The 15,912-nt window shown below is 37.8% G+C and overlaps 1 protein-coding gene across 6 annotated transcripts in view; it reads left to right on the plus strand.

Annotated features, from left to right (window-relative positions):
- The window catches only part of plekha1b (pleckstrin homology domain containing, family A (phosphoinositide binding specific) member 1b), a 67,640-nt gene that overhangs the window by 14,662 nt on the left and 37,066 nt on the right, over positions 1-15,912 (plus strand). For all 6 annotated transcript variants that reach the window (XR_013195583.1, XM_077205917.1, XM_077205918.1 and 3 more), the window contains exons 2-3: positions 12,138-12,298; positions 15,561-15,617. Coding sequence is in view for 5 of the 6 variants with exons in the window: in XM_077205917.1 (XP_077062032.1) it covers positions 12,158-12,298; positions 15,561-15,617 (198 nt within the window). In the remaining variant the exon portion in view is untranslated. The remainder of the gene's footprint in view (positions 1-12,137; positions 12,299-15,560; positions 15,618-15,912) is intronic.

Genomic DNA, 15,912 nt, shown 5'->3' on the forward strand with positions numbered 1-15,912 from the left:
TTTAAACATTATGGTATTTTCTAATTAGGGAGAGTTAGATGTAATTTTAAGGATTTTAATGACAATTTATAAAAAAAAATAAAAAAAACAACAACACAAGAGTATTTTTTTACGTCTTGAAGTCAATTTGACAAACTTATTTGGAAGCAAACCCTTACAGGGTCAACGTTTTCACATTTTCATTGTCTCTTAACAGGAATTACAAATTCCAACTTACTTGAGAAGGGTCAAACAGAGCAGGCCAGCGTTCCTTAATGGCTCGAATAGTTGGACACAGATTGATGATTTCATGTCGTCTGTGGGCAAATGTTTTGCTCATTTTGTATTTAACTATATTTTCATTGTTCTTCTTTTTTGACTCTGTGACCAGCTCTTCCCTTTCTTTCTCCAAGCTCTGCTCATTTTCACCAGCTGGGTAGGGTGGTAGATAATTGACCTCCGCTCTTTTTGCCTTTTTCACATTTTTTGCAGACTTCCTGTCAGCAGGGCATTTATGTTTTAGAGCATTGCATGTGACATCTGGAATACCAAGGCCTCTTAACTTTGTTCTGTAGTTAGCCATCTTGTATTTAATGCTATTCTGCCATCCAATGATGCCTGAAAAGCTACCCGGATCCTTCAGACATGGGTGTGCTTTGATAAGTGCTTCAGCAACAGAAACACGATTCTGGAGTGATGGATAGGGAGTGTATGTATAAATGGACTGAGCTAGCTTTTCAAGTATGTCTGACTTGATGTTTGGCATAGTCAGCAGTGTGCCCTCTTTTCTGTAAACTTCATTGGCTCTTTCAAGAATCATTTCGGTTTCAACAGAGAATCGTGGAATAATGAATTCAGTTGGCCATGGTTGCTTTTGTAGGCTGCTGCATGCTGACATGATGGCTGAGCTTTCAGATGATGAATCATATGAGCCACTGGAGTCTTGTACAGTGGAACTTGTGGAGGCAGGATCATAGGATTGCTCTGCGGTGAAACTTTCATCGTAGCTGTCATTGTGTGATACTGGATAAAAATTGAGAACCACCGGTTTGATTGTCACAACCTTAATTGTGGCTTTGTGTGTAATTTCAGCATTGGTGTTGAGAGTAAAAAAGTCGTCAAAATCTGGATCTAAATATTGCAGGCTGAATTCGTCCGGGATACTTAATGTCTGCTTGATGGCCAAGTTTAGCTCCTCCATTGTCTCTGGTATTCCAGATGGAAGAGTCAGTTTCTCTATCCTGTGACCAAAAATGACCCGGACCATTGCTGAATCCATGACAGGTGGCCTAGTGAGAAGACATTAAAAAAAAAATATTTATATATAAAAAATACAGGTTATACCTCCATTTAGCCCAAAAATTACTCAAACCCTCAAAAACAAGAGATGTGTGGGCATCCGTTTTTTGGAAATAAGACAATTCACAAAAATCACCAACACCCTACAGTTTATGATAGAGGGAAAAGATAGAATCTACGATGTACAACAAATGTAACGTTTCAGTGTAACCAAACGCATTCCTGCAAGTCTGTAATCTGCAAGTGGATACACATCTTGAAGGCTGAGGTGATGAACAAGAATCACTTCCTTACAGGTTTCCAATAGAAAAGATCGGAGGTGCTCCAGGTACCAAGCATTGAGTTTCTTGACAATGAAGTAAAAACTGCTTTCCAAGATCAACATCTGTATGATCTCCACAAAGTCTGGGAGCCCTCCTGTAGAGCCATACGTTAAGATCATCCCAGCTGAATACCTTGTCCCATGGTATGTCACAGTGTTTGACAACTGTACACTTGTTAGCTGAGGGAACAGTTTCTTTACAGACTCCTGGATGTCAACATGTAGTACTTCCAAAGGCAAAGATGACACTTTACTGAGTACCAGGGCAGGCTTAGCCATATTTCTTTGCCAATTGTAAGCCATCATCAGCTGATGTTTTGTTGAAAGTGACAGCAAAACATTCTTGAAATTGCTTGAGAACCTCACAACACGCTTGAAAAACTTATGCTTGGCCTCAAAGCGCATAGTCCACAGTCCAACTAGAGGACCAAAGGCTTCTATGAGCGCAGGATAGTGCTCCAAAAAATGGTGTTTGGGAGTCAATCTTAAATGAGGGAAAACTTCTTGAAGTCTATGACGATGCTCAGATATTTTTTGGTCAAGATAAGCAATACTTTCTACAGAGTGGATAGGGGCCACAGAGAGCTCTACAATGTCCTTAAGAGTCATGAGAATTTGCCATGCTGGATCATCAGAGGGTATCCTTGGGCCAATGATTAGTGGCAGTGACCTTATGAGTGCCCAGTTCTCATGAGCATTTCCTCCTATAGTACCACGACTACCAAAATTTACTGGGATGGACTGAGGGCGGTCAAGATTGTCAGTGAACTTAAATGGAAATTGCTTTATTAAGTCATTAACTTCTGATAATGTGAAATATTTGTTCTTAATAAAAGTATTCAGACAGTGTGCTAATTCTTTAGGGACAATGCCTTCAAATAGGTCGTGAAGTATATCAGGAGGGTAACCTCTAACAAAACTGAAGTGACTCAGCTTCTTAGTCAGTGGGCAAGCTTTCTTGACTCCATAGCAATGAGGCAAGGTGGGGTCATCTTCTACAGTTCTGAGATGCAAGCTATGGGTTTCCTCTGTGCGGGGTGGAAATTCCCCCAAGCGTACCTCCTTTTGAGAGTATTCAGATTGAGATCCTAAACAGAACCTGCAAATGTAAGGACCAGTGAAGTTTTCAACAAGTCCACCAAGAGAGTGTGCACCAAGATTGTCTGCTGCCACACAATACACTGTGCCTTTTATGTTCTTTCCGGCACAGGCAACAAAAACTCCTTCTTGTTCCAAGACAGACAGATCTTTTAAGAGAGGCTCTAAAACAATATCGTAGCCAAATCTTTTGACATCAACGGCTTTGCAAAGAATGGCCAAGTTTATTGCAGAAAGAGTAGAGCGCAGTTCAGGTGGTACATTTGCCAGGATCCAATAAACTGCAGTAATCTTGTGTTTCTTACGTGACGTCCCTAAAGGGTTGCAAACCTCAAAATCGTCAGCATAGAGAATCAACGCTATTCTTGGTTCATCTACAGCAAAAAATGGATTTTGTTTGAAATTTTTCCCATCTTGAAATGATTCATACTGAGTGGATGAGATTGTTTTTTTCAAAACCTCATGTGCAATATTCTTATTGGTCAATATATGCTTCAAGGTCTGAAGAAGGGGCACATATTGAAAGCTGAGATTCTCCTGCGAATCAAGAATATACTCTACTGGCTGGACAAATTCAAACTGTGTCTTGAAATACTGTCTTCTCTTATACACAGAACCAAAGGGCCCATCTTCTCCCAGTGCCTTGCTTATAGGGTGTGACTTGCATATTTCCACCACCAATTCATTAACAGTGTCCTCCTCCACAGCACAATTATAGTTTTTCAAACTTGCATCAACAAGCTGACGGATTACTGGAGCAGAAGCGTTATATATAAAATGAAGCTCCTCCACCAAATCATCAATACATTTACCAGAAACGTTGTGCACACTTTCCAATTTCAAGAGAAGTGAACCAATTCTTTGGTGAATTTCATTTGATATATCCACTGGATGATTTATACTGGTATCATCATGATCACTATCACCTGGGACAATAGGATCAGTTTCAGTTTGGTGTTCACCAATGACATCTGGCTTTAAGTCTTCAAGTGAATGAGGGTTGTGCTTTCTGCTTTTGTGCACAAAAAATGTTCCATATATATTTGTCTTAAATGTACATCCAATAAAAACACACTCTACGGTTTCATGACTCCTTAGGTGATTGCCGAGGTGTTGGAAATATTCTTTTTCAGTGGGATATTTAGCTGAGCAAATAACACAAGTAAAAGAGAGGACTACTCCTGGCCCCTTAGCTTCATCCTCTGCATGATATCTTGACAAATGTGTGCGGAGGGCACTTAATGTTTTAAAGGAGCATGGACAATAATAATCGAGACAAGGTACCGAATTTCCAATCTCAAACGTCCTGTGCTGTAGTCTGTAATGCTGCAGAAGGTCACCCCTTGTTGTCGCTCTGAATCCACAGACTTTACACTGCCATCTCATTTGGCGCCACCTAAGGAAAACACAAAGTTTTAGATATGAGAAGTGCCTTTCAGTTTAGATAATTTAACTTATTTTGTGGAAAACTATATCAGACAAATTATTATAGGGCTTGGGCGCCGCGTTGCATTCTGGGACGTGGTGGCCATGTTGATGGCCTCGCGAATGTAAACATACATCGAACAAGGAGAGGCAGCAGAGTTGGGAGAAAGAAAAAAGATGTTAAAATCCCTAAAAGAATGTGGAATTTATTCACGTATTTGAGCTCTTTTCCCGTTGTAGTATTTTCCTGTAAAATATCCCGTATTTTAATACTCTCATAACATTAACGTGATCTTGAGCAGGCAGCTCAAACTGCAATGCACGACTAATAATGACTATTGGGACTGTCATATTATAAAACATTATAAAGAGAACAATATTGTAATAAAAAATTGTGAATTATTTGAGTTTTTTTGCAGTGTTGTTCCAGGAAAAGCGCGTCCACAAAATTAGTCAATCTGAATGGCACGTCTTATTTCAAGTTCATATATTTGTGTATCTAATTAATATCACAGGATGCGTAGAATGAAACATAATCAAGTGTTGTAATTTTAAATGTTAAGTGTTACACCCCACAATACAGCAAAGGTTTATAGTAACGCTAAATTAAAGACACACGACTGAATGGGAGTACGTCTATAAACAGTGCGCAGCAGTAACGTTAGTCAAGTACCAGTAAAGGAGGCCATCAACATGGCGGCCACGCCAAGTAATGACAACCAAGCCCTATTCAAACTAGTTTTTATTTTATTTTTTTAATAAAAGTGGCAGAGTGAGACTCTGAGGGTGTGTCCGCAGAAGGTGCCAATCCTAAAGTCATTAAGAACTGCCCAATAAAAATACAAAAATTGAAATAAGCCTTCAGGACGAGCAACATAGTGATATTTTAAAGAATAAAGTAAATTAACGCTAGGGTCACTGTTATTCACTGTATTCAACAACTATTTTTGTGGTAAAATGTGGACTTAAGTAAAATTTTAAATTAAATGACTGGCTGGCTAGCTAGCTAGCTAACGTTAGTTAACAAAACATTCATCAACAGTCATCTTTAAATGTTAAAAATTGCCTTATTTTCAATGGAGTTCGACGGCCGCCTCACGAAAGTCCAACTGTCAAACTAAACACCGCTAATGAGATATGAAACAGTATTCTGTTCCTAAAATGTTTTCTGACGCTTATATTGTACGGTTTAGCTGTAAAATGATCCAGTCTATGCCATGTTAAGCGCCCTCCCCCTCCTGTAACCGCTGTGGACGGACATTACCACACTAAAATGAGCAGATTTATGCATGAATAGAAATAAAATTGCGACTCTAAAACGTAACACTGATATTAGACTGACTTCACGTGGATTTAGATAAGTTACCTTTACATTTGCAAATTGAAACAACAGAGAGAAGTTACGTTACCTGCCAGGGCGGGATGACGAGCTCCACACACAGGAAATATAGCCAACTGAAAAGGTCTGAAAAGATGCTCTTCCAGCTATAACCCCAAATATTCCTCTTTTTGGAACCTTAAAATTAAATCCAATGTACGTATTTAAAACATAAATAAAAACATAACGTTACTGAAGATATAACGATATGATGTCAACACGCAAAGAACGTAACGTTAGAAACCATGATAGCAATAATTCAAACCCACACCTTTCAAAATGAAAGTTTTGACTTCGATATATAAGAATTCTTCCAAAATATATAATGCTGTGTTCATATTATAGCGCAACAAAATCACACTATTACATTAATATAACGTTATAAGTTATCCTTGCCAACAGAAGACAACTTTGTGTTGCTGATTAACGTTAGTCTCTTTTTCTATAATAACTCGTTTTAAATTGTAATATACCACTAACGTTACATGCGTTCTTCTTACTAGCCCAGTGATGACAAAAGTAGTTTTCTTAACTTACCTCAAACAGTTAAATTTGCAAGATTAGCAAGACGAACATTCACTGTCTGCGGTGTACCCTCTTCAAATGTCTTCTTGAGGCAGATGGTCAGTTAGCAGTAGCCCACTTGAATTTTAAAAAGGCGCAATTTGACAGGAAGTGCTTTTCAATTTAAATTTGCCTGATTACATTAATTTGAATTTACTCAATATTCTCTCCATTTGGGATTAAATAAATAAAATGCTTAAATTTTATTTAACTTGAATGTGTGGATTTTATTCTAAACATTTTTATTTGAAATGTAATTAAATATTTGCCTCAAAATCAAAAACACAATTATATTGAATACATTTTAACCATAAACATTAATTGAAATCTACATGACCACAGAATCATTTCTTACAGTGTGTATATGAACAACTGTTAAATCAAATCTACATCAAACAAATAAGAATCTGTAAATAATGCAAAAGTTAACTCAACAATAAATTAGGGCAAATTACTGGAATACATCTGGTGCTACTTCACTTACAATGTATAATACTGTGTTTCTTAACAGTAAAGAAGCTTGACTTACATAATCAGAATGAATATAAGCCTTCATCCAGTTATGTGAACAAACTCACTGCATCACTAGTACTTCGTAAATTGAATTGCGTGTTTTTGAAGTCGTAAAACCTTGCAGCAAAGTTTCATCGTTTCTTAACTTGTTCTGACAAGTTGTTTAAGAAGTCCTGCAGTGTTGAAAAAGCGTAGCATTTTTGCAGTGTTTCCAAAAAAAACAAGCATATCTTAAGTTTAAATCCGTTGAGTATTGCTAAAATATCACTAACCGTTTTATCCCTTCACTGCAATACCGGATTAAGGCTGTTCGAGTGATGAAAGCTGTCACACAGAATACACACTTCAGCCATGAAATTCTCATCAAGCATTTGAGTTAGAAATGTTACAGCTCTCCAGTGATGGTAGCCATGGAGAAAAGCATCATTCTCCTGCATGAATCCTCAAAATCATATCCATTTCTCATGCCATTTGATGTATGAGTAAATCACTGTGCTTGGCTGACATACCTCAAAGGAGTATTTTATATATCAGTATTTTACTTATTTTTCATTGTGTTAGAGTCAGACATCAGTATTCTCTGAATAAATGCGACTGATATTATTTCTGACTTTATCACAATTTTCTCTACTGCAGTTAACATGAAATCGTGCATAGTTTTGAGCCAATGGACGATTTCTTCTTTTTTGAGGATCCATGCTACATAGAAAGAGGCTGAGAGGTTGCTCTTGCTAGAAACATTATCTGACCATGATAGCTTGTTAGGCTTTTCAATTTATGTCAGCAAGAATCGGAGCCTGGAGGAAATTGTGTTGGAAGTTTGAGTGCTTGGACTTTGAAGTGCCTTCTTTAGATTGTTCTCATGTAACACTGCACTTTTCTCGTTGCATGGCAAACACACTGGCTTTGTGTTGCTAGAAGCAGATATTTTCATTCCGTTCTTTACTAAATGGTCTTCTGTTTATTTCCCTTCCTTTCCCTCAAAAATTTATATTTTGTCATATTTTGCCCAAAAGACATTTGCGTTCATCTTTGAAAACCCCAAATGAAGATATTTTCAATACAACCTGACATATTTCTGTCTCTTGATTTAAAGTTCATTCAAACAAAACGTTGACGCTTTAAAACGTTAATAAAGAGTTGAAATGGTAAACAGAAATGGTAAACAGAAGCTCATACGTGCTTGCTTGCTTGATGTGTTGGAACTTGGGACCATTGAGGTTTGTTCCTTGAGGCTTGTTCTGGCTTGTGATGCAAGCATGTTTAAGCTTCTGCAAGAACCAGTGAGGGTTGTTCACGTCAACTAAGTATGATTTTCCTTCTGTTTTACGTATTTGACTTGGATTAAACCCTTCGATTCATATGTATTACTGTTGCAATCTCTTTATGAACTTTTTGAAGTGTCAAAGTTTTGACGGATTGTGCATTCAATGAAAGGACAAGGAATTACACACACATTTTCTAAAAAAAAATAGAAAAATCTTAATTTTTATTTTGAAACGATTTGATGGTCAGTAATTGATGACAGGATAGACCTAAACTGTGTATTAAAAGTGAATTTTGTCGGCCAGAGATGAGAACCCCAGGCATAGACTGTAATTTTTATTGTGCTTGTACTGAATTCTTCTTGTTCGTGTTGTTCTTTTTCTTCTTCTTGGAATCCTATTGTCATGTAATGATTTTCTTCTTGTTCTTGTTCTTTTTCTTATTCTTCTTGTTCTTATTCTTTTGTCTCTCAGTCCCTCACAGCACTAGCGTAGCCAGAAAAGCGTCTCTGGGTGTGCATAAGAAAAATTGGGTGTGCCACATTTATTGTCAAATTAATGTGCAAAAAAAACTCGGACCCGGCTTATCACTAACTTTACAGAATAGACTGGGCTGATGTGTAAAACTTGCTTGCCACATAAACATAGGCCTAATACTAGGCCTACAGTATATAAAATATAACTCAGGGTTCAACATTAAGGCTTTACTTGTGCTTGTCCTTCGAACAAGTAAATCAGCCATTCTCTTGTCCAAGTAAAAATGCAGAAATCGGTTTAAACGTATGCTTCATCTTTCATTTTAAATTCTTAGATTTGATCAATACATTCAATTGAAAAAATTAGACACTATGCTGTTACCAATCAAATTAATTAATTTACACTGAAAAATTACAACTGCATTAAATAATGTTACGAGATTGTTTTAAATATTTTTTGAAGATACAAAAAAGATATTGGAAAGAATTATAGCCTACTTCTAAACACGAAACTAAACCACCAGTAGGGGGCGGCAGGTGACTGTCTTAATGAGTGAGTTATTCGGTCATTTATTCAAATGATTCGTTCAAACGGCTGAATCGTTAAGGAATGAGGTAGTTGTTTAATGGGTCATTGAATCTTTGACTCAATCGATTCATTCAAAGCGCGGAATCATTCAGTAATGCAGTTATGTGTTCCGGTGAGCTGCGCTGTGGTTCTTGGGATGTTTGTTTGGAACTATTTTCGCTGCTCAAATAGAAAAACAGTCAATATTGTGTCTAAAATGTAAGTGACTTGATATTGATTACTTGTTTATTGAACTGTCATATGAAATCAGTGTCATATTTTCAATCGTGATGGTATTCAGCAGTCGTGGTGCTTAACTGTATCATATCATATATTATAAATATGAAAACTCCACATTAATTTTTTAACCGCTCTATGTCAGGCGCGGATTTATGGGCGGGCCTGGGTGGGCACGTGCCCACCCAGATTGACAGGTGGCCCATCCAATCAGATTAATAAAAACGAAATTTAAATTTTTAATTTTAATAATAATAATAATAATGAATTAAGTTTGGTCATATACGGCCCGCCGAACACTTTATATGATATATGACAAGCCTGAGCGCGTCCATCTCTGGCTCAGCGCCAGACAACGCGCGAACGCACAGTTTGAATCTGGCAGTTATGTCATGTCACTGTACTTTTGTCCAGACTTTGACACCCTTGCAAGGAGAGGGGACGAGGCTCATTGTTCACATGAACACCGTGTCTTGGAAAGACAAAGACGGGCCCGTTCACTTATCGCGTTTTTTGCGCGCTCAAGTTTGTTATTTCAGATGTTCGCGCTCATAATGGAAGCGACGCGGTCGTGAAAGACGTGGTCAGGCATCTGATTGACTCGTCAAACGCATGCGTTTCGACTGCCAAGGGACTCGCGATTTGTCATAAAAGCGCGCGTTCTTAACGTGCGCTTTGTGGTCACGGAAAAAGCGCGTCAGAAACGCGCGTTTTTTGCATCAAAACGTGCGTCCTCGACGTGTGATCTGCTATTTAAATGATATTGTTTCTGTCTGAAGGTGTTTTATGCCTCTGAAGTGTTTTTGTAACAAGAAAAGAAAAACAACTCTCGGTTTCAAGTTCACTGTTTTTTATTTCAGCACCTCGGACAGTCCCTTAATCCCTTCGTTCGAGACACATCTCGCAAATTTACCATTTGTAATTCCGGTAACACTTTACAATAAAGTTTCAAACATTTTTTTTTTTTTAATGCAAAAACCACAAATTTCTGGCGCGCGTTTTCCGTGACCACAAAGTGCACGTTAAGAATGCAGCTTTTATGGCAAATCGCGCGTCCCGCATGCCTTATGAATACTTTAGCTTGCCATCAGTGTTGCCAGATGTACGATAATTATCGTATTTGTACGATAATTTTGACCTCTGTACGATGTACGATCAATAATGAAAAAAATCCCATAATGTACGATAATTTCAGAGTTTTCAGTCGTTCGTCCAAACACACATCCTACCGCTTCTCTCTCTGACCCAGAATCATTTTGCAGGCTCACCTGCCTGCACGCAAGCACGTATACACACACACACACACACACACACAGGCACCACACGTGTCGCCCGGCCCTCACGTCAACACTACTCCATCTAATCCATCCTACATGTTGGGATAAATAGCTGTATTCTGCACGTTTACGTCGTGTACGATAACGTTCTTCCAAATACGATCATTTTGAACTTCTGGTACGATAATTGGACATTTCCAATCTGGCAACACTGCTTGCCATACGCATGTGGTGCAGGCTGCAGCGCGCTCGTTTTTCCAGGCGCGCCTATGTGCCGCGGCGAGATGAAAAACATCTCAACTTTTCAGAGAGTGCCGCAAGGTCATTTGACTAAAACCAACCGGTCAGCTTCGGTCTTTCCGTATTAACAACTTCGAAAGCTCGGCCGAACAGCTGATCATAGCTGTACAGTGCGGTTTTTATTTCTCATCTCCATAAATTTAGCCTACTAAACCCTAGATTCAGGCCCACCTCGACTTAATCCAGGCCCACCCATCTGTCACGTTCCGCATCCGCCACTGCTCTATGTTCATTAAGTTTCTTTGTGTGAACTGCGCTCATTGTTTCTATTTCTCCTCATGAGGCGCGAGACTCAACAGCACAACCGTATTACCAGTCTGCGGCTGTTTGCGGATTGGTTGGCAGTGCGAATGTCGGCAGATATTTTTTTTAACGATAATAATTAAAAAATTAAAATACATTTTAAATGTACAAATATTTTAGGTAAACAACAATAGTCCAAGTTTAGGAAACGTTTTTATTAAAACTTTAAAAGAGAATTCTGCATCTATTTTAGGTGGCTACGCCAGTGCCTCACAGTCCCTCATATGTTTAGCACACATCCTTTCTATTCTACAGTAAATTAAATGAAACAGAATCTCCGTCAAAGTCTCCGTGCAGCTTTTGAGATATTAGAGACTGGCGGCTTGAGTGCTTACAGTATTTCAAACTATTAGTGGTACAGTCTTTCAGCTTGAGACTGCCTACACTGTACGCGACAAAGCGAAGGTTCCAAATCCATTTGTTTTTCATGTTAGAAGTACTGAAAGAGCTTTGTGTGCAGCTCAATACAATTGTGAGTTCTGCTTGGCCGATTGTTGTAATCTATAATTTGTTATGAAAACTTTTACACTGTTAATCTAATGTGGATGGTAAAGAGGGTTGGTGGTTTTACAGAGGTTATGATTTTTGTCATTTTTTTTCAACAAGGGGGATGCCACCCCCGCACATCGAGCCCTGTCTGTTAAACACTGAAGTTATGTTCATTTAAATATCCGTATAACACATCAAAGGGCCTTATAAAAAGGACTGACGCTTGCCAATACTTGACTGGTCTCACATTTGAAATATATACCCTGATGGCCATAACTTCTGGATTATTCCCAGTTACCTTATTGCTGTTATGACATTTAGAGAGGCTGCAGGTAAATGGGAAATTACACTGTTTATTTAAGTGTGAATGCATTGCTTCTGAGCTTGGGTAATGTCACAATCAAGTCATTTGTATTCATACAGCTTCGTCTGACAGGGTTTTCATCAGCAATAGAGGTCTGAAATGAGGTCACTTCCATGGAGCATGACCACAGATGACATCATAGGAAATGCCAGACGCTTACACACGAAGATGCCAAATATATTTTAATTACCATCCTCCACCTCTTTCTCTACCCTCCACATCCTTCACTACCCTTCACCCAGTCTCCTTTATAATCCGAATCATTTTATTTGTGTTCCAGGGTAATGCTTAGTCTCAGAAATGCCGTACGTAGATCGTCAGAATCGGATCTGTGGCTTCCTAGACATCGAGGAAATGGAAAACAGCGGCAAGTTTTTACGACGCTACTTCATTCTGGACATGCTGGAGGGCAGCCTGGTGTGGTACATGGATAACCCTCAGGTACCAACCCATTTTCATCGCATTCCCTCTGTCAGTGTGTCGTTAAATGCAGTGGCTCTCAATTTTACATCTGAAGGTCTTCCCTCGTATTACCACTTTTGTGGAATTTGTTGCATGTAAAACATGTAACTTAATCAAATATGACAGTATGGTGTTCCTCAGGGGCTAGTCCTTGGCTCAGTTAAATTTCACATAATATTTGTGTTACAGATAACGTTGGGATTATGTTTGTTTTTTAAAATATTGGAACGGAATGATTTGTACATTCTTTTGCCAATGTGGACAACAAATTCAGTGTTGTCAGAATTTTTGTGATTATTTAGTTGATCAAAAACACTGGTTACGGTTACTAAATTATTTAACAGCTGCTACTTAATTAATCAGATGCACTTAATGAACCACAAGTTACATTAATCTTGTCCAATCCAAAATGAACCAAAAATTTGAAATCTCTGAAGAATGGTGTTGGCAGAAAATGCAATCAGATCCCCTAATTACTAAAAGATTAGTTAATTTGACGATAAGGAACTGGAATGCTCCCTCGTGAGATTTATTTGTTTGTTTGTTTGTTTATTTTTGCAAAATGTTCTTTTTTGGTATCTAAACTATCATCCGCGCATGCAAATTTGGTTGAAAACATACCTGCAACAAAGTAATAGCCTAGTTAACAATTACTTGTTTATAAATACAATAAAATTTGATCAATTCTAGTATGGATGGTCATGGGTAGTTTAAAAATATTTCTAATTCATGTTAGTGCAAGATGATGTGTTCTCCTCTTTTCATCAGTCTTTTTAGTTTATGTGGATGTTTTAGATCATGTTTAACTTTCTCTATAGCATTTAAAAATTGTAAATTGTAAATAGAATTTAAATTGGTCGCACATTTTATCATCTGCGTCACAACAGCTCACACAAATCTTGGACCGCGCTGGTAAACACGTGCACAGTTAACGGTGATTTGCGCACTATGAATGCACCATTAAATAAACCAGGGCTTCTGGATCTATTTTGAGATTTTCAGTATGCATCGCAATTCTCTCTCCAATCGATTCTGAGCTTTGTTTTTAACAGCAGGTAACGCTGTGTGCTTTAGAAACAGCCATACTCTGCTTTCTTCCAATTCCTTACACACACTGCTTGAATTTTCCATAAAAAAACTTTCATAAAGTTTGAAAAGGTTGAAGTAAATTACAAGGGTATTTGCAGTGGGCTGTTTACACATTAATTTCACATCATGAAACCATTGTGCAAGTAAATTTAACCACTTACGTGAAATTATTTAGCTTACAGCCAAATACATAAGCGCTCTTCTTTGTGAGCATTTGAGCATGTGGTTCAAAACTAGCCTACAGTGCCTGCTGTTGGAAACAAAGCTCAGAATCTATTGGAGAGAGAATCGCGATGCATTTCGATTTATCCTCCCAGCCCTAGCTTCAATAATATTTCACTGATAATTGTTCCGTTCAGATAGGATCTTAGTGCATATTCAATCTCTAAACTTGCAACGTAGTATACAATAGCCTAATTCTATATGCTTCCATAAACCATAACCATTACCTAACCCCTTTCCCCCTGCAAATTACGCCCCTGGGTAGACATAGAGTACATAGTTCTGCAATAAGTCGATGTGTCTTCTAAGCCACAGTTGACCTTTTTCGCTATCATAGTTAGAATCTTGTTATGCAAAACATTTATGTGATACTAACATTTTCTCTCCTACACACCTTGGTATTTTTAGTTTTGTGAGCGGTTTGTTAACCGTTATTACAGCTATTGACTGTTTTTACTCTGAAACGTTGCTGTCTGTGTAGAAGTTTCACTTCCCATGAGCTTGTTGGTGAAGGACATGAGCGTTGTGGCCTCTGGTGGACTTTATAATCTCATGAAGTGTTTGCATTGATCTGACTTGTCTTTGCCTCCAGTTCAAACCACTTAAACCATTAAGGTCGAGCACCGTCACAGTGTGTGTATGTGCATGTATTTGCATCTGTGTGGCCCACCATTATGAGGGTATCTTTGTCTTAGATTCCAGACTTGCAAACTAAATTGTTCCTGACTGTCTTCAGTAAGTTACATGGCATGAACCTACACAGATAGCAATAGCCAAGAGTTTGTGATTCACTATTGTAAAAACATGAAAACTTTGTGACGTGAAAAATTAAGAACTGTGATCTTCCCATATTTTCTCATTCTAGAGAATATTTTGTTGTACAAAACTGTGCTTTCTCTGAGCAGGAGAGGGTATGTCAATGATATTTTAAGTTAGTTTTCGCACATACTGAAAAATTTTTTCATGTGGGGTTTAAGGACCGGATGTACATTTTCTCTGAAATCCATCTTAACCTCTGAAATTTAAAGTACCGAAAGACACTCTATAACACTGCATAGATTTCATGTTTTGGTAACACTTTACAGTAAGGTTCCATTTGTTAACATTAGTAAATGTCATTAGTTAACATGAACTAACAATGAAAATACTTCTGAAGCATTTATTAATCTAATACACTATTAATTATTAATACACTATTAAAATCAAAAGTTGAATCGTAAATGTTATTTAATGGACCTGAGCTTTTTTTTTAGAGTCTATGGAGTTAACATGAAGTTAAGAACCGCTGTATATTTATTAACTAATGTTAACAATGATTATTAAATGCTGTAACAAATGTATTTTTCATGTTAATGCATTTACTAACATGCTCAAGATGCGGAAATCAGATTTGGTAGCATCATTCTGCAGACATTTTTACTCTTGTTTAATGGGATCAGAGTGAAAACTTGATATTAACTACGATGTTCTCAGTGTCTTAATGTCATTTAGCTTAGAGTGAAAGAGAACTCTGATAGAGTTCTCTAAGAAAGAGCCCATGTCAGGACCTGTCTTATTTTTATTCTTGATATTCTTTGTTTCTTTTAATGGATTCTCTTTTTTTCTCCTGGCTGCTACAGGTTCTTATGCAGGTTCTGTACCAATCACTTTATCTAAGACTCAGTCAGTAGCCCCAACCAGCATCTTTTATTGATGCCATGTCTGTCTTTGAATAATTTACCTCACTGCATCTGTAGATGTGTGCTAAAACATTCATAGACCCCTGTGAAATTCTACAACTTTGAAGAAAAACCGTACACTCATCGCAAATGTATTCTGTTCACGTTTGTTTTCAGATACTGCTCGAAACAAACTTCTCACATCAAGTCAGTGTGAATCATTTTATAGTCATAATTTCAGTTTTAATGACTTCAACCCTCTCTCTCTACAGAATCTTCCAGAAGGAACATCCAACGTTGGCTCCCTAAAACTAACATATATATCCAAGGTTTGTCATTTCTGACCAATGCTGACTACATTATATTGACAGACATAAATGATACTTTAAATTGTGCAGAAAAGGTGTGCCGTGACTTTTCTACGTGTTCAGATTCACCATTTTCTCCTGGGGTTACAGAGATAAAATGAGTCATTATGGCTGGCCATGTAATCCGATCTGAAACGACTGCGGTGAAGAGTTTCAATCTTATGTGTAATAAAAAATCTTTTTCTAGACCGTTATAGGAGTCTTCATCTGAATGATGTTACAGTTTTTTCAATTGCTAACAAGCATCGGTCAATAC

The sequence above is a fragment of the Siphateles boraxobius genome, unplaced genomic scaffold, assembly GCF_051911475.1.
Source record: "Siphateles boraxobius isolate OS27281-9 unplaced genomic scaffold, OSU_SipBor_1 55, whole genome shotgun sequence".
In the NCBI taxonomy this organism is placed as follows: domain Eukaryota; kingdom Metazoa; phylum Chordata; class Actinopteri; order Cypriniformes; family Leuciscidae; genus Siphateles; species Siphateles boraxobius.